The 25,974-nt window shown below is 32.2% G+C and overlaps 1 protein-coding gene across 2 annotated transcripts in view; it reads left to right on the top strand.

The window, feature by feature from the left end:
* The window catches only part of ZCWPW2 (zinc finger CW-type and PWWP domain containing 2), a 147,963-nt gene extending 126,461 nt beyond the window's left edge, over positions 1-21,502 (top strand). For both annotated transcript variants that reach the window (XM_081285004.1, XM_081285003.1), the window contains 4 exons: positions 10,046-10,104; positions 11,149-11,216; positions 17,415-17,539; positions 20,855-21,502. In XM_081285004.1, coding sequence (XP_081141130.1) covers positions 10,046-10,104; positions 11,149-11,216; positions 17,415-17,539; positions 20,855-21,016 — 414 coding nt within the window. In that variant the 3' untranslated portion in view covers positions 21,017-21,502. The remainder of the gene's footprint in view (positions 1-10,045; positions 10,105-11,148; positions 11,217-17,414; positions 17,540-20,854) is intronic.
* The last annotated feature ends 4,472 nt before the right edge of the window (positions 21,503-25,974 follow it).

Below are 25,974 nucleotides of genomic sequence, written 5' to 3'. Positions count from 1 at the left end.
CATGTAGAAGTATAACTTGTCTCTGTATTCATTTTTCTTCAGTCTTTTTCAGTGAAGAGTTTTACATATTTCTAATTAGTTTTATACAAAGCAATAAACTAATGGGGAAAAATCTTGTTTCTTTTTTTCTTTTTTCTGGTTTACCTATAGAAGTTGTGTGTGTGTGCATGCGTGTGTGTGTATGTATCTTTTTCCCTAACACTTAATAACATGACTTTAATTTATGCTTTTTGAAATTAAAAAATTAATGACCACTCTCTTAATTTATACATTTATGTATAGAGAATTTCTACTATTATGCTGGTGCATGATAGTATAAAAATATTATGTATAGAGAATTTCTACTATTATGCTGGTGCATAATAGTATAAAAATAGAAAAAAGTTGGATGTGTAGCTGTGTGGTAGAGCACCCCTGGCTTAAATCTTTAGTACTGAAAAAAAGGAAGGAAGGAAGGAAGGAAGGAAGGAAGGAAGGAAGGAAGGAAGGAAGGAAGGAAGGAGGGAGGGAGGGAGGGAGGAAGGAAGAAGAAAATAGATATTATGTTTCCTCATGAAAAAAAATCTGTCCCTAAAGTTACTACAAAAATTCTCCATAGCAAGCAGAAAATTTTCATTAGCCTATTTATTAGGATAAGTTACTTATATTTTGTGACTAAATATTTGGATATTTGTGTTAATTGCTAATACACCCATTATTAATATGGAATTAATGTACTACAACTTACTTAATTTACTTAGCTTTATATGCATCTTTCCCCAAAGATAAATATTGTAACATCCTCACTCCTGACTTCTAGCCCTAAGCAGAGAGAAATCTCAAGAAAAGAATAGGAAACAGTTAACCTCTTGGGAAGAGTCATGTTCAAGCTTCAAAACTCATTTAGTTTTCTTTTTGGATTCAACTCTGTGAGCATCATTCACTTTTCCATAGGGCAGTGTTTTCCAACCTTGAATCATTCAGGTTTTCTGTTACCATTTTGTAATTTTTCTGTACTATAGCACCCCTCGATTCAATCCCTGGTTGTTCTCTCTCTCTCTCTCTCTCTCTCTCTCTCTCTCTCTCTCTCTCTCTCTCTCACACACACACACACACACTTTTTTTGTTTTCAAAGAACAAAATTTCAACAAGTTTAAAATTTAATTGACTTTTATTAGTAATTCATGAATCAGTCAGCATCCCATCATCTTGGTATGACAGAATGATCAGATCAGCTTTCTTTTTTATCATTATTATTAGATCTTTGTGGATATACATAGTAGTTGGGTTCATCCCAACAAACTTATACATGCATGGAAATCAGTTTTGCTTCATGATTCCCTTTCTCCTTTTCTCCCTCTTATTTCCCATTATCCATTCTCTACTAGACTTCCTTTCACTTGTCTATTAATTTTCATTTGTTTTTATGCAATATTTTTCTTCCCTCTTTCTTTATTTTAATCTAGCTTCCTCATATGAAATAAAACATTCAACCTTTGAGTTTCTGAGTTTGGATAATTTCATTTATGATATTGAGAAATGATATTTTATCCATTTACCAGCAAATGCAATAATTTCATTGTTTTTAATGGCTGAGTATAACCTTTATTATTGTGTGTGTGAGAGAGACCTACATAGGTAGGCAGGTAGATAGATAGATAGATAGATCTATCAGTTTTCTTTTTATATCATTATTATTAGAGCTTTGTGGTTATATATAGTAGTTGGGTTTATACCAACAAACTTATACATACTGGAAATCAGTTTTGCTTCATGATCCCCCATCTCCCTTTCTTCCTCACCTCTCCCATTCTCCTTCTTCTGTATCTATTCATATCTATATATCTATTCATACCACAGTTTCCTCATCCATTCATCTATTGACAGGCATCTGGGTTGATTCTGTAATATAGCTATTGTGAATTGTGCTGGTAAACAAAAGACCAATAAATATATGAAAAAAATGTTCCAGCAATCAGGTAAATACAAATAAAAATATACTAAGATTTCATCTCACTCCAGTCAGAAGGGCAATGATCAAGAATATGAACAACAATAAATGCTGGCAAGGTTGTGGGGAAACAGGAATAGTGTTGTATAGTGTTGGTAGGGCTACAGACTATAACCACTCTGGAAAGCAGTATACAGTTTCCTCAAAAAACTAGGGATGGAACCACCATATGACCCTGCTATTCCATTGCTGGGTATTTCCCCAGAAGATCTAAAATTGTCATACTATAATGACACAGCCACATCAATGTTTATAGAAACACAGATCAACTTTCTTAAGATAGCTCTAGCGGGTACAAGGGGACAGTATAGAACAAAAAGCAAACTGGACAGCATCAGATTACTTAAGGTTACTTTTCATACTATGTGGTAAAGCAGAAAGGGCTTCATTATGCTCACTGAGGTTAACTGGGCCTCTTATGATTGGTTGCTGTCAATCTTCTTCTTCTTTTTTTTTTTTTTTGACAATTGGCCTACTCTAAGTTCAGTTTGGTAATGTGACACCTAGCACATGTGACTCCATTCTAGTTTGGTCTGTTCTGTTGGGGTCTTATGCATGAACTCAGTCCACAAAAAAATTATTTAACAAATTTTATTATTTCAAATTTTATTTAACATATTCTATTGACTTTTTTCTTAATTTTTATTGAGTTAAAATTTAAATACAGTGAAATGCACAACTATTAAGCTTATAGTTTGATGAACTTTTTTTAAATGCACACATTCTTGTAACTATCACCCCTAATCAAAAGAGTATTTTCCTCATTTCAGAAAGTTTCCTAATATAAGTTTTTAAATATAAGTGCACTTTTTTTTATTGGTGCATTATAGTTGTAAATAATGATGGAACATATTGTTATATATTCACATATGCACACAATATAATAATACAATTTGGCCAGTATCATTTCCTAGCACTCCCTTCTTGTAAGTACACTCTTTTGATGTACATTTTATTTTTAAAATGTATAAAATAAATATGTCAGTATTGAAAATTATCTATCAATCACTTAAACTCAGCAGTGGAAACTTTAACATAGGATGTTCCTTTCACTCTGATTTCAGTTATCTTACTCTGAAAATCTGCAGAAACAATGTTAAAAAAAAGGCTTCCAAAAGAGTGATTTTTTTAAAAAGTACTCTTTAGTGACTTCATAATTAAACCTATTTTCTTTCTTTGAAAATCTATGAATCACTACTTTTTAAATTCTTTAAAATTATACTTAGAGGTGCTGTTTATTTTTCCTTTTGTTTTTATATTTAATATCTTCATTTTATTCAAAAAATTAATTTGCTGTATCATGAAATGCTAATGTTAGATACACATCTTCAATCTGTACTCCACAGCTTACTGGGGAACAATTACCCAGATCAAAGGGAGCTATATCCTCCATGTTCTTCCATGAACCTATACAGCCTCTGGGGTCTTCAAGAAGTTGATGTAAAATGTTTGGTGAGGACAAAATTTTTAAAAGAATAATATTTTTCTTAGTATGCTGTTGTGAAAGTCTATTCCTATGGAGGGGAGAGATTTTTTAAGTATTATGCTGAGGTTTATAAACACTTAAATATTTGTTAATGATCTATGGGTTGAATAATCAAGTTGGTGGGGGGAAATTATAAAACAGAGAATAAAGTTCACAACATTCATTCTTTTGTCCAGAAAAAAAATATTGAAATGTTGGTACTATGACCATTGAATGTTTTCTATATATCAGCTTTTTAAAATATAATTGAAATATGTAGATTCCAAAAAATCTCCCCTGGAAATAATATCTTCTCCTAATATTCCCCTGGTTGAAATATCTAATGCCTTTAAAAAGAACTATAAAGAAATAGGAATTGTTATCACCTATTCAGATTTTTAGAGACTCTACATTTACAGCTAATTTGTGATCAACATTTAATCAGTTAAGCAAATATGCCCTTAAGTTCTGCTTCTCATATGGTTCTTCCCTCCTTAGATATCCTTTTTGGATTAATACTTAGTATTCCTAAACTCTATAGACATAAATAAAATCTGTCCTACTTTAAAAAAAAATGAAAATGCTGAATTTCTATATTCTAATCCTGATATAGTCAAACTCCATTAAATAAATAAATAAATAAACACACACACACACACACACACACACACACACACACATATATATATATATATATATATATTTTTTTTTTTTTTTTTTTTTTTTAATCCAGGACCTTAAATCTTTAAATGCTAACAGTGAGTGGCTAGGGATGTAGCTCAGTGATACAGCAATTGACTAGCATATGTGAGGCCCTGAGTTCCATTCCCAGACTGAAAAAAAAAAATTAACAGTGAAGCATCAAATTATGGCTCCTTGAAGTTTCCTATTACTCTTATCCTCAGCCACAATTGGAGGTGTTAATAAAAAAAAATCTTTCACGCCTTTTGTTTAAGATGGGCCTAGTAGCCAACTTCTATTTTTAGAGAAAATACTCTCCTGTGTCTCAGCTCACTGCTTGAAATATACACTGTAGTGTTTTTTCGTAAGACAGTCAAAGCAGAGAAATCCATAGTGCTTTATTGTGAACTTACACATGGATGTAGAGAGAATGCAGAGGGATAGCAAGACATAAGTCCTGCTGCCAGGGACTGGGCTGTGATACTGTGCAGAGCTCACAGGAACACTGAACCTGACTTAAAATCAACTAGACAAGAGCATGTGGCAATTGATGATTAACATTTATGTAAGAAACACTAGATTTGTGTTCTTTCTGTTGAAATAGTATGTAAAATTAAAAAATCATTTCAATCCTCCCCCTATTTTAAATGAAGTTCTGCAAGCAATCTTTGTCTAGGCCTGAAGACTTAACTGTATTATCTGTACTCTCCAGATACTCAGATTAAGTAATTATCATGATGTATAATGCTACATGAAACTAGTTTGTATCCTTTTTCCAAGCAGATTTCCCCAGCAGATTTTCTAAAGGAAAATAAGCCTTTTTAAAACTTCTATATGATCACTTTTTGTTTTGGTACCAGAGATTGAATTCAGAGGCACTCAACCACTGAGCTACATCCCCAGCCCTATTTTTTTGTATTTTATTTAGTGACAGGGTCTCACTGGGTTGCTTAGCGCCTTGCTGTTGCTCAGACTGGCTTTGAACTCCCCATCCTTCTGTCTCAGCTTCCGGAACCACTGGGATTACAGGAGTGCGCTACTGTGCCTGACTATGATCACTTTTAACAAGGAGTTTGTGTACATTTTTCAAAGCACACAAATTCACTTTTGGCAGTTCAAAGTACATAGCTCTTTTGTGATTATCGACTGATAGTTGTCAAAGTTACAAAACATATTTATGTCTTCTATGAGCACAGAATGCTGGAGGTATATTTTACACATTCAGATTTGACAAAGCTAACAAACTTATACCTTTTACTTAAAAATTTTTTTTAATTGTTCAGATGAGTAGTGACTTAAGGAAATGGGCAGTGTCAAGTCAGAATATATAAATTTGATGTAAACACAATTTTTAAGGATTTTTCTGTCTTTTGTAATTAAAGGCAATTCTATCATTTGCCATTCCAGTCCACAATTCAAATTATCATTAATTATATATATTTCTTTTTCAGTAAATGGCTTATTTTTTATATCCAGAAAGAGAAAAATTAATAATTATATCTGTAAGGGTCCGGCGAAACGTCGGAGGAAGAGACCACAAGAGACTGTCTTATGCAACAGCAGAAGGGAGGGTTTATTTGGAGACCAGCATGCTAGGGCCCAGAGCTCTCTATAGCAAAGAGAGATAGAGCCCTGAGAACAGCTTAAGCAGAGCTTATATACTTTCCTTGGAGAGGGCAGGGAGAGAAGTTACATTTTGTAGTTTGGCAGTTGGGGACAGCTCATTCTGGGAACAAGATTAGCAAACAGTTCACAGTTGGGGACAGCATATCCTGGGAACAAGATTAGCAAACAGTGTTTTGTTAAGCATATAGAAAAACGGAGTGACAAGTACCTATTTTATTGACCTTTCAATATCGGTTTCTTTAAAATCACTGACATGTATATAGTATATTTGTGTAGATATTGGGAAAGACTAGACCACTGCCTCATGAACGTTAGTGTTATGGTTTAGATATGAGGTGTCCTCCAAAAGCTCATGAGTGAGTCAATGCAAGAAAGTTTAGAGGTAAAATGATTAGGTTTTTAGAGTTTTGGCCTAAACACTGCATTAATCCCCCAATAGGGATTAGCTGAGTGGAACTGTAGGCAGGTAGGGTATGGCTGGAGGAGGTGGGTCATTGGGGGGTGTATTCTGGGTGTATATTTTGTTCTTGGTGAGGGAAGCTTTCTCTGCTTCCTGGTGGCTATCTCTCTCTCTCTCTGATTCATGTTCTGAGCTGCTTTTCTTTACCACTCTTATCTGCCACAATGGTCTCTACAGCAATGGAGCTGGTCATCTGTGGACTGAGACCATAAGAGTCAACTAATTAGCATATTTAAGTACAGATTCTTGGGCCCCATCCCTACTGTTTCTTGTTTGGTAGGCATGAGAATTTGCACTTCTATCATCTTCTTAAGTGTTTCTGATCAAGTCACATTGTGGTCCTTCCTCTGAATAGAACTGAGCTAGATAAATAGGGAAATTATTATACAACCATGGGAAAAGAAGTGGAAAAGATGGGTGAAGATTGTATCTTCTTACAGTGGGTGGAATAGTGTCCCCCAAAAGAGACTTCTAGAATCCCAGTATGTGACCTCATTTGGAATAAGAGTCTTTGTGAATCTAATTACTGTGAGGATATTGAGATAAATGATCCAAGATTAGATAGGCTCTAATTTAATGAAGAGTGGACTTGTAAATGATAAACTTATGTTGTGTAAAACTGTAAGATAATAAATTTCTGTTGCCTTACCAACTTTGTGATGATTGGTTATAGCAGCCTAAGGAAACTAGTATATTACTCAAAGACTAATCATCCTAAGATGACAAGTTGCCTAGGTTTATGCTATAAAGAAAACAGATAAAATTTGGACCCCTGTCCAGTAATAGATAATGATTGGGACAATTAATTGATAAGTACAATTGAATACTTTCTGACATGTTATTTGATTTTATCTTCCCCTAAATATTTTGAGGTAGTTATGTTTTACCACAATTTAGCAGAGTACCTTAAAATGCAAAATGGTCTTTTAGGTAGTAGATATTTAAGTATTTATACCAGACTTTAGCTAGATTTGGAAAAAGCCAAGTGATTACCAAAAGTGATACAGCCAGTAAGTGCCAGAGTTAGAATCAAATTGGGATCCTTCCATGTCACAATCTGTGCTTATCTCAATCACATCAGACTTTATCAGAGGCTTGGAGTAGGAGGCAAATTTTGACTAGTTTATTTGGTTAGTATGGGATTTTCTATTAATTCTATAGTTATTTTCATTTTGTTACATTAATATTATTTCCTTTTATAGTAACCCTTTTACTTCACACTTAATTTACAGATAATTTAGGCTGATACTTATAACAGCAAGGTAATAATAGCTCTACATTGTGTTTGGAGATGTAGATCAATGATTTTGCCAATATTTCTATATCCTTTTTTACTATGCATGGAGAGAGAGAGAGAGAAAGAGAGAGAGAGAGAGAGAGAGAGAGAACTGAGTCCTGGAAGAAACATTACTTTGAGGTAAAAAGGTCACGAAAAGAAGCTCATTAGTCTTTAGCATCATAGGATGAATTCCCAGAGTATTTCATACAAACCTCCCTTGAATGATGTTTAATGTATTTTAAGCTGTTTAATAATATTTTGAGAGTTATTAAATTCAAGCCTCACTTATTATAGTTAAAGCTTTTAAATATACATTATAAATGGTACTTCTGGCTCCCAAACATTAAGTAAGTTTTAAAAAAATTGCTTCTATACTTGTGGTTGATTCAGAAACAGCAAAATCAAGATCAGTAAAACAGTGAAGGGACTAGACAAAATGGGCTATGAAACTTCTCACACTTGACAGGTTGAAGTGAATAGACAAGAAATAAAAGAAGCTAACATTTTGAAAAGAGAATTGCTTTGAAGTTCTGGCTTAGAAGTTCAGGATAAATTTCATAATGTCATTAAATGTCTAAATCCAAGAGAATACTGCTGAAAAATGGACAGTAACACACCTTTTTCCCCCTTGTATTGATGTCTATTTTTACCCCAACATGTTATTTTTCTCCCAAAATTAATCCCACAAATTCTTTATGTGTACCTGCAGCTTACAAGACATGGCATAGAAACAAAGGCTGTTATCCGGTGGTAAATCTCATATATTCATCATGAAAATATGGGACAAATTCTATTTTTCCAAATGACACAGATCATACTGTTCTTCTGTAAAGGTTTATGGAGAGTATGACTTCTATTCCTATTACTCTGTTACAAATTTTAGTCTGCTATCTTTTGGAATTTGATTTCCTATGTTATTGAATTTTATTCAGTGAAAGAGGTAAAAACAGAGATTATTTTAATATTTTTAAGACTTCCTTTGTGACTTAGTAAGTGGTCAAATTTGTAAATATTTCAGGCTTGAAGAATGTGTATTCTTTAATATTCAGTGTCAGAGCCAATATATATTTATATGATCAAGGATTCTATTTGTGTTGTTGAACTCTTTGTTGATTTTTATATCTTCTATAAAGATATAAATTCTACAAAAATTTTAAGGGAGATAAACTATAGTTGCATCAAATTCTACTTATAATTCTGATTTTGCTTTGTATATTTAAAGCAAAGATTTTAGGAATATACAGCTCAGGACAATTATATTTTGGAGGTGAATTATTTCTTTTAGCATTGAGTAGTAAACCTTTTTTTACTCTGTTTTTTACTTTATATCTACTTTTTCTATCATTATTATTGCTACATTAGATACTTTTGTTATTTCAGCTCCTTACTTTCAATGTTTCTATGCCATTAAATGTTTTAAATTGTGTATTATTGCTCTATATTTTATATATCATACATGTCACTCTTTAAAATATATCATATAGTGGTTTCTAGCATATTTAAAGTTGTACAACCAATACCAGTATCCAATTTTATAATGGTTTTTCATCACTCCGAATGGAGCAATCACTGTCCATTTTCTACCTCTTCTCAGTCCCTAGCAACCACTAATCTATTTTCTGTCTCAATGGATTTCCCTTTTCTGAACACTTTAAATTTTTTTTAGATATACATGACAGTGGAGCCTATTTTGACATATTTTACAAACAAAGAGTGTATCTTATTCTAATTAGAATCCTAGTCTTATGGATGTACATGATAGTGAGATTCACTGTATATTCATGTAGGCACATAGGAAAGTTATGGTCTGGCTTTTCACTTTGCATTTAGAGTAATGGTCTTGAGATATACCCAATTGTTAGTAATTCATTACTTTTATGGCTGAATAATGTTCTGTTGTATGGATATACAGTAAGTAGTCTCCCTTTAACTATAGGGAATACATTCCAAGACCTCAAACTTCATATAATACAGGATCCTATGTATAACTATGCTTTTTCCTATACAAGCACACTTATGATAAAGTTTAATTTATAAATTAGGCACAGAAAAAATAAGAACAATATCTAATTGTAATATAGAAAAGTTATAACAAAATAAGGTAGTAAAATTTATTTAAAATTTTAAAATCCTTATTTCTATAATTTTCCATTTAACATTTTTAATATTTCTCCATACTCTTAACTGCTCTTCGAAAAATTCTCTTTCTTTCTCTTATAGATTTGGTGATCTCTTCAATATATTTCCATATACTTATTTTCTCTTCAGTGTATTTAAAGAGTTTTTAAAATCATTCCCTGATTAAATCAATGATTCTTCTCTTCTAGAAGTGCTTTTTGGTTATTTTAGAATTCTTCTATAAGTCATAAGTGAATTAGAGACCTGACCTTGTTTGATGTGATAGTATGTATTTTAATTGTTTAGTAATATGGACTGGAGTTTTTCTTCAGCTAAAATACTTGAACCATGTAGATCCCATTATTATAGTGAGTACATCCAGTTCCATATGAACTAACTCAGTTCTTTTTTGTTGTTGTTTTATAGATGCAAGTTTCCAAAACTAATATTGAAAAGAAAAAGCCCAAACTTAGAAAAAGAAAAAGGTATGCTGGTAGTATGATAAAATGTAAATATGTATATATGTTTTTTTTAATTATTATATGACATTTACCATAATTCTTGATTCCATTTTATTAGGGAAACATTATGTTTAAAGTTTTCTAAAAGAATTTATAAGATTATTAATAGTAATCTTAGAAATATGGAGAAAGTTTCATAATCATATAAATACGTAGTTTTGTAATTGGAACTTTAAAGATTAATATTATTTTACTAACTAGATGAAAAGGATCCTAGCTTAAAATTGGTAATACAAACCAGAAACAGGGCTTCATAATAAACTAATAAGCCACTAATGACAAATTTTAGTATTTATCATTGAATCAGCCATACTTGTTAAAGAATATAATCAGTGTTGTGTTTGTTAAAAGGAATTCTACTCAAAAATAAAAACTGGCACTAATAGTCTTTCTCTTCTTCTTTTTACCTTTCCAGAAGATAGCTAATTTTTTAAAATGGACTTTCATTGCCTTATACCAGTAATACTTCACAGTAATTCCATCAAGTAAATAGAAAGTGTATCATAATTATCTTCATTTAAAATATGAACAATTTGAGGCATATAGAAGTGAAGTGACTTTCATAATAACTTATGTTTAGAGAAAATGGATTTGAACAAAATTCTGCTTTAAATCATCAACATAGTATAATGGAAAAAAGCATGAATTTGCAGTCTTAACAGAATTTAGTTCTATAATGTTCAGCCATTTACCTTTATTGTCAGATAGCTCAGTTTCTTCATAAAATGAGAGGAGCAAATACTTAATAGATTTTTAAAGGAGAATATACATGAATAAAACTGGGTATACTGTTAAGTAGATCACCAGTGTATTGTGCCTAATGACAGCTTAAATCAATATTAGTCCTCTCTTTTTATAATTGTATTTTACTATATAACACAACCAAGAAAAAGTACCTTAGTTAAATAAATACTAATAATCTACAGTTATCAATGAATACTCATGAATGGTCATTTACATGTATACAATTGAACATTTGAAATTAAATCTGTCCAATTCTTTTTCTAGGAAAGCTATTCTAAAATGCTCTTTTGAAAATGTTTGTTCAGATGATGCTTTATCAAAGGAAAGCATGGGTATGTGAAGTCCTGTTCTACTTTTAGTTCTTTTGCATATGTCTAATTCTACAAGATGTAGTTGTTTCCTTTGAAAGAAAAAAAGAACTGTTGTATATTTATAGGAGAGAAACATTAATAGGTCATTTTCAGTATTGATTTATATACAGGGGCTTCTCAGTTGTCTCTAGGTTTCTGGTTTTTTAAATTATTTTTTTCTGGCTTTGTCCTGTATTTAATTTTTAAAATAAAGCACTAACAGTTGTGGGAGGAAATACCAGCAACTGTATTCCAATCCAGACTTCTCCATTCCAAACTTACAATAGTCCAAAGGGAGAGAAGAAATAAAGTAAATGTCTGGGGCTTCCAACTGAATTAATTGTCATTGGTATTATAACACAGTAGGGTAAATGTGAAATTCGGGGAGAAAGTATCATTTACTCTCCCTACATTTTCATTAGTCTTGAGAAGCAGGCAAATGCTTATTTACAAGATAAAACTTTGGCAGGCATGTTCAAAGCCCATTAAACCCAGAGGAGTTACAGATGCTATAGGCCCTCTCTCCTTAAAGCTACCCCCATATCCTATGGCCTTGCATTTCAATTGGCTAAATAAGCCACTTATTTCTCATTAAAAGAGTATAACACGGGCAGAAGGATTTTTAAAATCCTTTTGTTCCTCTTCTAAATCACACAAAATTCTGTTTTTTCTTTTCCAACTTAACCTGCTGCTGTCGTCACACTAATTGAGATGACTTTTCTTAGCTCTTTCCTCCCTTTGCCTCACATGATCAGTTCATATATTACTGTAGAAAAGCAAAAGTTTGCTTATCTCTGAGTTGATTTCCCAGTTGGAGATCTAGGCACTGTGGCTGAGGGCTCCAAAACCAGCATCCTTCTCCCCTCCAGCTCACATACTATAGGATACTACAGAAGTCATTTCTAGCCAGGAGGCCATTGACTAGAAATAATGGATGAATATTTCCCACTAGTTATCCAGGTAGAGGGAAACCCCTCCAGGAATCTCATATTCTATATGGTTATTTGTTAAATCAACTAACCTAATCTGTGTTTTATTTCTTCATCCCATCATGAACTATAGGGAGCAGGAATATCTGGTGTACTGTATTCTTTCTAAGAGCTGACTCCCAGAAAAAAAGTGAAATATTTTTCAAGTTTAAAATTCCTCATTTTTTAAAAAAATTCCTACCCAATTTCTGTGGATTCCCTCAATTCAAACCTGATATCTCTTATTTCTTTGAAGTTTAAGATAGCGTCAGTCCTGCATCAAATGACAGAAGAAAATTGTGCTTTGTTCTTGAATCACTGCCCTCCTTCTTTAAATCAATTTCCTTATATAACCAGATGTTAAAGTTTCCCATTTGTTTCCTATACCAGATTTGCTATTCCTGGGTGAGCTTTCTGCTCCACAGGCGGTTTCTCTTTCCCTCTCTCCATTCTCCCTCTCTTTCTTCCTCTTTCCTTCTTTCTCTTTCTCTCTGCACTGCCCTGAGTTAGGGATTAGGACAAGGGCTAATTAAGTACAGCTACTTTATCTCTCCAGGTATCAGTTTCCTCGTCTGTGAAAAAGAGATGCAGCAAGAGCTCTCTTATCCAATGAAGATCAGATCTGCTTTTTGGAAATTAATAGAAAAAGCTGAGAGATCATTAAATAATTTAAACTATATGCCCATGTCTATATAGATTTATCTAAGAAATACTACTAGTGAAGCATGTCTGCATTTTGGGGACAATTCCTGTCAGGAATAATTATGGTAACATCAATATAATTTCCTATTACATTTTCATTATTCCCTATAACTCATTTTTTTTCAGTTTTTAGGAATAAGAAAAACCATCTATCATGAAGATATGGTTCTAGCAATAATAATGATGATGACCAGCACCTATAAAAATTACTGTATCTCCTTACTGTTCTAAATATTTCATATACTTTTGTATATTTAATCCATGCAAGATTTATATTAGGTAAAGTGGATATTACATTACCTTCCATTTTATTGATTGGGAAAGTAAGGTACTTAATAGGTCATATGACTTTTCCAAAGACACCTAGCTTAGTAAAATAAATAAATGAAAGTGTGTAGCTATTTCCTTGGTTGCTTAGATTATGAGGAATTATTGTTGTTGTTGTTGTTGTTATTAGTAGTAGTAGTAGTAGTACCAGGGATTGAACCCAGGGTGCTTAACCACTGGGCAATATCCCCAGCCCTTTTTATATTTTATTTTGAGACAATTTTATATTTTATTGTGCTAATTTGTTTAGGGCCTTGCCAAAATGCTGAGGCTGGCTTTGAATTTGACTGCCTTAGTCTCCTAAGCTGCTGAGATTGTGTATATCACCACACCTGATGATTATGAGAAATTTTAAAACTAAATTCATGGAGGTTTTGGTGCAGCAATTATAGTTGGTCTGAACATGTTTTTTTCATTATTGCCTTTCATGTTTTCCTTATTTGATTTTATTTATTTTAGCTTTTTATTTATTGTTGTTTGTTATTTCATTTTTTTCTATTGGCAAATTTTCATTTTGAACAGGTAGATCTTTAAAAGTTTGAGTAAATATATTATTAAGAGCCAACTAATAACCTGTTAACATTAATTGTTTAATTAGTCACTTGATATAAATAATCTTGGAAGAGGATGGCTAATATAGGAAAGGTTTGGCTTACGGGATAAACTAGAAAGAGCATGAAAGGCTTTGGGGCCTAAGTTCAGGATTTAGACAGAGTGACAAGGAAAAAGGTTATTTTGCTACTCATGATACAGTTTGCCTACCAACTCTTGGTTTAACATTTTTAACTTCTAAGCCAAAAGTGGTGTTGGCCCTTATTCCCCTCATCCCCCTTTCCCAAATTGTACCATACCTCCTATTTCAGTTTGTTTAGTGATCTCTTCTTTTTTTAAAGAGAGAGAGAGGGGGGTGTGTGGGGGGGAGAGAGAGAGAGAGAGAGAGAATTTTTTAATATTTTTTAGTTTTCAGTGGACACAATATCTTTATTTTATTTTTATGTGGTGCTGAGAATCAAACCCAACTCAGTCTGTATTTTATTCTTTCGTGTGTGTGTGTGTGTGTGTGTGTGTGTGTGTGTGTATGAATATTTGTGGCTACTTCAAAACAAAATACTACTCCTCACCTGCTTCCTTTATTAGGTGCTTACATAATTTAAACAATGAAATAACTCTGCAAATTAATTTTTTTTAAATACAAACTTTGGGGTAACTCAACCCATAATTTATAAATAAGGAAAGATAATTTCTGTAAACATTTATTAAAGAAATAGAGATTAAAAAAAAAACTCCCTAAGTATACTCTTGAAAGTTTTTTAAATACTGACTGATTTTTGAGACAGTGATTTATTTCTTATCAAGAATGGATTTATTTTACACACACTGATTTTTAAAAGCCAGATGTCAGCTTTAGAATTAGAGATATCTCCTTTGGTCTCTCTACCCAACCCCCCACTCCTTCTTTCTTTGAGTGATAGAGTAGCTATAATGTTACCACTTTACTCTCAACAACAAATAAAAGCAAGTCAGTGAAACTACAGTATAATCAGTATTGATAGGAGATGATTGGTCATGCAATCAGCAAAGGCATTTATTTTGTGTCTACCTTTTGGAGGGTATCATTGACCAGTTTTGATAACCTAGTTTGTAGATTACAGCAACTGCTATTTTTTGAGAATTAGTTTTGAACTTTAGCTTACAATGTAAGAATAAGTGTTTAGTAAAGCAAGCCTCCCATTCCTCTGGAAACAGAATTTGACATCAGTCAAGTTAATGTTATAAACACTGGTTGATTTATGAAATCCTTTATTATTTGTCTACCCTCTGATCAAAAGGCAGTGTATTTTTCCAGATCACTTGAAAACAGAGAGATTACAATGCCATTTGGCGATGACATTAATTATAAATTGATGTATTTTAGCCTAATGTAAGAAATATAAAGATGTTTGTTTGCCATTTTTTCCTTTACAGCATAGCTCAAATTCATCTCAACAGTTCTTTAAATTTCAGTGTCAGTTTCCATAGACTCAGAATCTAAAGTAGGAAAACACAGCATTTGTGAGTAGTACTGGGAAATTGGTGTGAAGATAAGATAGCCACAGTAGTTATCTGTTAAGTAAGAGGTTACTAATAAGAAATCTATCAAAATATGAGGGTTGATTTCATTAAAAGTGCTTCAACAAAAACATATATTTCTCTAGAAAATTCTAATTCAATAGACATAGAATTGTATCCTTTTTCTTTAATATATTCTCCAACTGACTCTTATACATTTTGAATTTTTAATTCCACTGTTCTAGAATGGAGCATTCTATTATCTGTGTTCTTAGTCTTTAGCAATAGCTGCATAACACATCTATTTGGATACAACTAACATTTTAATTGCAATTTTTGTTTGTTTTGTTTTTTAAATATGAGAATATATTCCATAGTGTGGAATAGTTTATCATTCTACATTAAGAAAGCTTCCCTAAGTGAGCTTTCCCTTGAGAAAACCAAAGATTACCTGGGAAGAGAGTATGGTCAGGAATTCTAAACCTGTGGAGCTCCTGGTCCCTAGTAGGTACATAGTAAATATTTGTTGATTGAATATAAATATAAAGTGCTTAGGATAAGCAGTAAATATTGACCCAAAAAAATCTTTTCTTTTTTTTGGTACTGGGGATTGAACTCAGGGGCACTAAACCATTGAGCCACATCCCCAGCTCTATTTTATATTTTATTTAGAGACAGGGTCTCACTGAGTTGCTTAGCACCTTACTTTTGCTGAGACTGGCTTTGAACTCAGGCTCCTGAGCCGCTGGGATTACAGGCATGTGCCACTGTGTCTGGCCTCCGAAAAATCACTTTCGTAGACAGAACCTATAGTGCAAAAAGTGTAAACTGAAATTGTTTTTCCAGTACTATAATGACAACTGAGAGCATTTATTTTGTCTTCTGCCTCTCACATTTGCTGTTCATTCTCTTTTTTTGGAAACTTGCAATTTGATAACTTTCCATAATTTCATTTAACACTATTTTTAATAACTGTTTTAGCACTTTTGAAACTTTATTATGTCTTGCCTGGGTACATTTTCATGTTCCATGAACTTTCAGCTGCTGTACCTGGTGTGATTTTTGGTGACCTACCAAAATAAGAGGAGGTTATATGTTATATGTCAGCTTTTAATAATCAGAGTGAAGAAGGGGCACATACTCATGGCCTTTCCCTCCAAATTATATTGTCTATGGAAGAGCTTCTCAGATTCTCCATCTGTCTGTGGTGTAGGGCAGCAGGCCACACATGGCTTACTTTTTTTGATCTTTGCTTCAATAAGATCCTATATCAAAAACAAATGATTATATTGTTTAAATCAAGAATTCAAATGCATATTGTTGATCAGAACTTGATTCTATAGAGTTATACTAGGTTTCTTTATCTTTGGTGAGGATATTGTTTTATTTCAGCAAGGTCAATGAAGAATCTAATTGAATTTTGCCTACTTAAATTTTTATGTCACAATAATGAAAAAAGTGCTTCTTGTAAATGCAGTATTTTATTTATCAAATCATTTAGGAAATTAATATATGTTGCTATTTGGGTTAAAAACAGACAAATCTATGTTCAGCCTAGCTATTTAAACACAGGGTTCTCCTTTTGAATAATAGTTTAAATAGATTGGCAACCAGTTGCTAACTGTTATTGTTAATAAAATTTTATTGGAATATAGCCATTCTAATTTCCTTAGTGCATGTCTACAGTTTGTCCTACAACACAGTTGTGTAGTTGTCATAGAGATCAGTCTAACCAAAAAGTTTGAAATGTTTGTTCTCTGGCTCTTACAGAAAAATTTTGCTACTTATTCTCTGTAATAAAAGTAATTTAGTTTGGTGCCCTGATCTCCTAATTTAAAAAAAAAAAAACACAACTCGGGTGAGCATTTTATACTTCAGAGATATTTTGTGGTATATACATAGCAAGAATATTGCCTGTGTTTTTCAAAGAACAATTATAAAAGTTTGCAAATCCATAATAATAATAATAATTTTGGATCAAGCAAAATCATATGTACAAATTACATGAAATATTTAGTTTTTTAAATCTTGTACCATTTAGAAGATTTGTTTTTTCCTGGTGGCTAAGATTATCAATTATATCAAATTAATTAAGAGGTGCAGCATATTTGATATGTTAATGATACTCCTTTAGTTGTTTCTGAGACAGAAGTTTTACTAAAAGAGCTGGAGCAAATGCTACAGCAAGCCCTAGAGCCCACAGCAATAACTGATGAGACTGAAGAAGAATGTGGAGAAGAAATTAATGCAAGAGAAAAGGTAGTATTGAAGTTATTATCGGGCCTAAATATCAACTTCAAGTTTTTTAAATGGCAGAATTGTTTCTGATTGTACATTTTGATTATACAAAATGCCAATTTCACATCTGAAATTTGAGCTCTTGGTTATCATGAAGTGAATTGTAAAGTAGTTGCCTGTTGAGAAATCAGAATACATCTATCAGTTTTGGGAAAGATATCTCTGTTTAAGTAGAGAAGTTCTTTTAATTTGAGATCTTTGTGGTTGTAATGAAGAAAGATGGAAGAGGTTTGCTATAGCTGTAGTTCACTCAGAAAGACCTCTCCCCTGCTTCTGATCTTTTCAATTGGAAGGGGCCAGGATAACAGCAGCTCACTAGAAAAGGGTAGCAACTTACTGGGAAATCTGCCCTGTCCAGATCAGGCATCAAGATGACCTCTATAACAGAAAAACCTCATTAGTAACAGTGGCGGTAGAATCTTTCATTGGAATGTTTCACCTTTTATATCTTGGTTTATGCTCCATAACCCCCTACATTTTGGACACTTATGTTGGGCTTAGGCCACATGTGCTTACTTTATTTAATGCCTACAACTAAAATGAGGACTTGTGATATAAGACCCAGGCTATTAATACAAAGTAGCAATGAGAAAAAAAAAAAAAAGCCATATGGTAGACTTCCACTACGCATACAGTTGTACCCTAAATAGTAAGAAAGAAAAATGACAGTACAGAGTTTTGTATCTTAAAGTTCATTCATTCTTTCAGATATATGGTGTATCTGTAGTTAAGAGAACATATTGAGCCTCACTCTGGTATATAATGCCTGTTTCCTGGTCCTGGTTTTATCATTAATGACTTGAAATTTAGCAAAGTTGTTTGCCACCTGCCTCAGGATTGTTTTAGGGATTAAATAAGGTAAACTGGGAAAAGTGCTTGACATAACATCAGATACCTCAGGTTAACTATTATAGATGAGAACTGGTAATAGCAGTTTCTAAAGAGCATAAATGCTAAAATCTTTTTTATGAAAGAGAGAATTTTTTTAATATTTATTTTTTAGTTTTTGGCAGACACAACATCTTTGTTTGTATGTGGTGCTGAGGATGGAACCCGGGCTGCACGCATGCCAGGCGAGCACGCTACCACTTGAGCCACATCCCCAGCCCCTAAAATTTTCTTACATCGCTTTTATTTTCCCACATTCTTGCTTTGAGCAACTACCTACTCTGAAATCTTATTGTTTTCAGATGCAGAAAAAGTTGGATTTAGGACCATTTCTAAATGATTTACATACTTCAGCAGACTATTCAGTTGCATGATTTCATTTAGATTGTCAATATGTGTAAGGATGAATCTTTAGCACCTCCTTTACTGAGTTAGAAATTTACAAAATTTATAGAATTTGTTAATAAGATAAATGTATTAAAGGAAGAAAATTAGTATCAACTCCTACTGAGTTGTAAATCATGGTAAGTTTTCTTAATCAGCACCAGCAATGGCAACTTTTGCCTGAATCTGCATAGGTTATAAATGCCATTTTTCCAATGAAGGGTTCCTTTCATTAAAAAAAAATATATATTGTTTTCTATAGATGGATCTTACCCTTTGTGGAAAAATATCTATAGATTGTTGACATGCATTTTATATACATATAATTAATATACAAATTATTCTTTTTTAGCAGTTATATGCCTTGTTTGAATACCATATGGTTTTGTGTAGGTTTTTTTTTCTTTTGTGTGTGTGTGTGTGTGTTTGTCCATTCTAGGCAGCTTGTATTTTCAAAAATACAGCTTGGTCAATTTTTATAGTGATGTCCTGGAGCTTTTACAGTCATAGAAATGGCTTCTATTTTGGTATTATAACTAGTAACTTGATAGAACAGAAAATTACTTCTGATTTTATTTCTTAAGGTAAAATACATAGTTTTAATTCACCACTAGGTAGGAGCTTACTTTTTGTTTTAGATTCTTGTATTATTTTACTCTTTCAAAAGGCTTTTAGGAATTATAAAAATTAATTATTTTAACTTGCTGGCAGGCAGGTGAGTGCCTCCTGCTGACTAGTTTAAAGCCACTGTGCACACTGAGCTTCCTAAGTCTGACATTCATGCCACGTTCAGAATATTTAGGGCCTTGTTCACTTTTAAATGAGGAGAATAGCAATTAATCTGAATATCAAAACTGAAACAGGTTCCAGTGTAAAATTAAAGAAATGATCACTTCTAGGATTTCATTTTTTTTCTTTTTGGTTATTACAAAGAATTAATATGCCTTCCAAAGGGAATTTCACTTAAAACAGGATTTTATTTTGGTTTTAAGAAGAAAGTAGACTCTCAAGCTAAAAATGCCAAGAAGAGCCACCTGATAATTTTAAAGTCCTGAGCCTGTTGATTCTCTTAGAAGATAGTATATGAGCTATTTTCAAAGTTGTAACTTTAATGATATTTTCATCATTCATTTCACCTGTGAGATTTCAATTTGATTACTCTCAAGCATTTACACCAACAGATGAGAGTCACAATGTGGAAAAGAGCATACACACATTGATAATCAAAACACTTTTCTATTTGTCATTGAAATGCTTTATGAGATTATTTTCCTCAGTAGAGTCACCTTCCTAATTATGTTTTTCTTTAGCTAATATTAACACTGGTTGACATGCCCTGACTTGGTAAGCAATGGGAAGAAATTAACTGCAGGTTTTTATATATCTATTAGAATAATTCACAAATTGGATAATCTATATACAAATAAGATCATTTACTACATAATAATTTGGAATAAATGGTACATTTTTAAATATTAAAATACTCTTATGAACTACATGTGCTTTTTTCAACTTTGAATTGAAGAAGAAATTAGCCATATCCTTAATGAGCATTGAAGTTATGGACTTCATATGTGTATGTGCATGTGCACAAATAAATTGTTTTCACAAGTCAGTCCCCTTCCACACTAGAGTACACATAGCTTATGAGAAGATAGTGGCAGAAAATTTGTCTAAAACAGTTTTAATCTGTATTCTCTATAATGATTTTTAAAATAAGCTAATATAGAAAACTTAGACAAAATAAAATGATTTTTTCCAAATCATAAAATTAAAAGTAAATATGGATAATGTTGAGAAATAGAGACAGAACCTAAATAATAATTTACTTCTACGGAACACATTTACTCTACATTATACTGTATATAAAAATCATTATTTGACCTCCAATAAAGAAAACTTTATACACTGCTGTGACTTGAGTTATTACCACTACTTTATATTTTGTTCAAGTAATCAAGTAAATGTGATATAGTTCTGATGATTATATGGTTGTTTTCACAGTTATCTAAAGGCATCCCTGAAGCTCCTGCAGGCAGCCCATTTCAAAATCAACATGAAGAGGACTATCTTGTAATTGATGGAATGAAATTAAGAGTTGGAGAATGTATTGAAAATATAACTAATAAGTTTAAAGAAATAGATGCCTTGATGTCTGAATTTTAGGGTGTTACACATATTTTCAGAAGTTAATTGGGAAAACATTGGTATTTTTCTGAAGCCAGAAATTTTAAAATGTTTGGTAAAATAGGTATACATTATATACGAAAGTTGATATTTATAACAACTTTGTACTTTAAATTTTGAAAATATCCATAGTTTTGAGAGCCAAACAAATTGTATTGAAGTTAAGAGTTAGAATTTTTAAATTAAAGAAAAGCCTTATTTTCTTATTTATAGATATTTTGTTTGCCTTATTTACAAAATGGTTTATGGAATTTACTTCATAAATACACACTTTACAGTGCTTATTTAGGTCATTTATTCAAGTATGGCAAAGTACTAAAATGGCTGACCATGCTATTACAATTCTTAGAAATAATTTAAAGCTAATTAATATATTTATAAAATTTGTATTTGTATTATAATTAAACTATTATAAAATAAAAGGACATAATAAAAATATAGTAGTGTAATAAAGTTGGAGACTTCTTAAAAGACAAAAATGTCAGTAGCCTCATTATATTAGAAACAATTATTTCCATCATGGTTTCTCAAACTGCTTATTTAACAGTCTTTAGGAAACTTAGAAGCAACAGAATCCTGGAACTTTCCCTGTTGAATCAGTATCTCTGAAGATGAGCATGGGAAAATGTACCAAGAGAAATTAAACATGCACTATTAAAAAAATCCAATAATATAAAAGTTAAAAGTACATCATTGTTAAAAAAAAATTACCTCTTTAAGGCCCTATATCCTAATACTGTCACATTCTCATACACTGGGACTTAGGAATATAGCCCATAACAGTATAAATGAATAATATCTGCCACGTAATATCTTACATATTTTCCAGTTTTTAAACACTTAATTAGATTTTTAATTTTTTTAATTTGTTCTTTTTAGTTATATATGATATTAGAAAATATCCATGGTTTTGAGAGCCAAACAAATGTATTTTGACATATCATACCATGCATGGAGTATAACTTCTCATTCTTGTGGTTGTATATTATGTGAAGTTACACAAGTTGTGTATTCATATACAAACATAGGAAGGTTATATCTGATTCACTCTACTGTCTTTCCCATACCCGAAATTCCCCCCTGTCCAATCTTCTGAACCTTCAATCCTCCCTCTGCTGCTCTACAGCCTATTTTGAGTCAGCATCTGCATATTAGAGAAAACATTCAGTCTTTGGTTTGGGGGAATTGGCTTATTTCCCTTAGCATGGGAGTCTCCAGTTTCCTTCATTTTCTGGCAAATATTATAATTTCATTCTTTATGGCTGAAAATATTCCTTTATGTATATATACCACATTTTCTTTATCCTTTCACTTATTGAAGGGCACCTAGATTGGTTCCATAGCTTAGCTATTGTGAATTGAACTGCTGTGAACATTGTTGTGGCCACATTACTATGGTATGCTGATTTTAAGTTGTTTGGGTATATGCTGAGGAGTGGGATAACTATGTCAAATGGTGGTTCCACTCCATGTTTTCTGAGGAAACTTCATACTGCTTTCCATATTGGTTGCACAAATTTGCAGTCCCACCAGCATCCTCACCAACATTTATACTTGTATTCTTGATAATTGCCATTCTTACTGGAATAAGATGAAATCTCTGTTCACTTTTAGTTTGCATTTCTCTAATTGCTATTGATTTTGAACATTTTTTCATATATTTGTTGCCTATTTGCATTTCTTTTTCTGTGAAGTGGTTATTTGTGTTTTGCTTGTTTATTTTTGTTTTCGTTTTTGTATTAAGTTTTTTGAGTTCTTTATATATCTTGGAGATTAATGCTCTATCTGAGGTGCAGGTGGCAAAGATATTCTCCCATTCTGTAGACTCTCTTTTCATGTTCTTGATTGTTTCCTTTGCTGTGAAGAAGCTTTTTAGTTTGATAAAATCCCATTTATTGATTTTTGATTTTAATTCTTGTGCTTTCAGAGTCTTGTTGAGGAATTCAGTTCTTAAGCCAACATGATGGAGATTTGGGCCTACTTTTTCTTCTAGTAGGTACAGGGTCTCTGAACTAATGCCTAGGTCCTTAATCCATTTTGATTTGGATTCTATACAGGTTGAGAGATAGGGGTCTGATTTTATTTTATTACATATGGATTTCTTGTTTCCCCACCACCATTTGTTGAAGAGACTATCTTTTATCCAATGTCTGTTTATGGCACCTTTGTCTAGTATGAAATAACTGTAATTGTGTGGGTTCATCTCAGTGTCTTCTATTCTGTACCATTGGCCTTCTTGGCTGCTATGGTGCCAATACTATGCCATTTTTTATTACTGTAGCTTTGGTTTAAATTAAGGTCTGGTACTGTGGTCCCTCCTAGCTTCACTTTTATGCTGAGAATTGTGTTGGCTATTCTGAGCCTCTTATTTTCCAAATGAATTTCATGACTGCTTTTTCTATTTCTATGAAGAATGTCATCAGAACCTTAATAGGAATTGCATTGAATCTGTGTAGTACTTGGTAGTGTGGCCATTTTGACAATATTAATTCTTCCTATCCAAGAATATGGGAGATCTGTCCACATTCTAAGGTCTTCTTTAAATTCTTTATTTGGTATTCTGTAGTTTTCATTGTAGAGGTCATTCATCTCTTTAGATTGATTCCCAAATATTTTAATTTTTTTTGAGCTATTGTGAATGCGGTAATTTTCTTTTTCTTTCAGTGGATTTATCACTGACGTATAGGAATGAAGTTTATTTGTGGGTGTTAATTTTATATCCTGCCACTTTGCTTAATTCATTTATGAGTTTAAGAAATTTTCTGGTGGAGTTTTTGGATTTTCTAAATGTAGAATCATGTCATCAGCAAATAGGAATAGTTGTTCTTCTTTTCTTATTTGCATCCCTTTAAATTCTTTCTTTTGTCTAATTGATCTTTCTAAAATTTCCAGAACTGTGTTGAATAGAAATGGTAAAAGAGGGCATCCCTGTCTTGTTCCAGTTTGTAGAGGGAATGCTTTCCATTTTTCTCCTTTAGAATGATGTTGGCCTTGGATTGTTATAGTTAGCTATTACATGTAGATCTATGTTCCTACTATCCTTAGTTTTTCTAGTGTTTTGAAAATGAAGTTGTGCTATATTTTGTCAGATGCTTTTTCCGATCTATTAAAATAATCATGTTATTCTTGTCTTTAAGTCTATCTTTTTAATATGTTTTTGTATGTGATTTGTCTGTATTTTATTTAAAATTTGTGCATGTATGTTCATGAGGATATGATATTGGTCTGAAGTTTTTTTCCTTGATGTGTCTTTGTCTGCTTTTGGTATCAGGGTGATATTAGCTTCATAGAATGTGTTTTAAAGTGTTCCTTTCTTTTCTATATCATGGATTGAAGGTTGGTAGAATGCCCCTGAGAATTTGTCTGGTCCTGGGCTTTTCTTGGTTGGTAAGATTGAGGGCATCTTCAGTTTCATTGTTTGAAATTGATCTGTTTAAGTTTCCTGTGTCCTCTTAATTCAATTTGAGTAGGTTGTATGTCTCTAGAAATTTTCCAGTGTCCAAGATTTTCTATTTTTTTTAGAATATGAATTTTCAAAATAGCTTCTGGTTATCATCTGTATTTCAGTAGTGTCCATTGTGATATTTTCTTTTTTCTTTCTGAATTTTAGTAATTGGAGTTTTTTCTCTCTTTCTCTTTGCTAGCTTGGCTAAGGGTTTATCAATTTTATTGATTTTTTTTCCCCAAAGAACCAACTTTTTGTTTATTTGATTTGGAGAGATTCTTTTGTTTCAATTTCATTAATTTTAATTATTTCCTATCTTCTACTTTTGGTGTTGATTTGTTCTTTTTCTAGAACTTTGAGATGTAATATTAGGTCACTTATTCATTGACTTTCTTTTCTCTTAATGAATGAGCTCAATGCAATGAACTTTCCTCTTAGCACTATCTTCATAGTGGCTCAGAGATTTGATATATTATATCACTATTCTCAATTACTGCTAAGTATTTTTTATTTCATCCCTGATTTCTTCTGTTATTCATTCATTGTTCAATTATTTATTATTTAATCTCCAGGTGTTAGAGTAGTTTCTATTTTTTATATATCATTGATTTCTAATTTCATTCCATTATGATCTGATAGAATGCAGGGTTATTATCTCTGTTTTTTTTATATTTGCTAAGAGTTGCTTTATGGCATAAGATATTGTCTATTTTAGAGAAGGATCCATGTACTGCTGAGAAGAAAGTATATTTGGTCAAAGATGAATGAAATATTCTATATATGTCATTAAGTCTAAATTATTGATCGTATTATTTAGTTCTATAGCTTCTTTGTTTAGTTTTTGTTTGGAAGATCTGTCCAGTAGTGAGATTGGTGTGTTAAAGTCACCCAGTATTATTGTGTTGCAGTCTACTTGATTCTTGAAATGGAAAAGAATTTGTTTGATATACATAGATGCTCTGTTGGTTGGGGCCTAAATATTTGCAATTGTTATGTCTTGTTGATGTATAATCCCCTTAAGCAGTATGAAATATCCTTCTTTGTCCTTTCTGATTAACTTTGGCATGAGGTTCACTTTATTTGGTATGAAGATGGAAATCCTTGCTTGTTTACATGGTCCATGTAAGTGATACATTTTTCCTATCCTTTGGCATGTGGATATTTTTGCCTATGAAGTGGGTCTCTTGGAAATAGCATATTGTTTTTGGTCTTGTTTTTTAATCCAGGCTACCAGTCTGTGTCTTTTGATTGATGAGTTTATGTCCTTTACAATTAATGTTATTATTGAGATATGATTTGTAATCCCAGGCATTTTGATTTATTTCTGGTTTTTAATTTGAATTAGTTTCTCCATTGATTCACTGTTCTTTAGTGTTCTTGCTCCCTCTGCTGGTTTTCACTTTTATTTTTCATTTCTTCTTTTTTATGTTTTCTAGTTCAGACTTTCTACTTGTGAATTCTTTTAACTTTTGTTCATCATATAATGTTTTAT

The sequence above is a fragment of the Spermophilus citellus genome (assembly GCF_964194105.1).
Source record: "Spermophilus citellus genome assembly, chromosome: 3".
NCBI lineage: Eukaryota > Metazoa > Chordata > Mammalia > Rodentia > Sciuridae > Spermophilus > Spermophilus citellus.
This window is presented reverse-complemented; position numbering and strand designations above follow the sequence as displayed.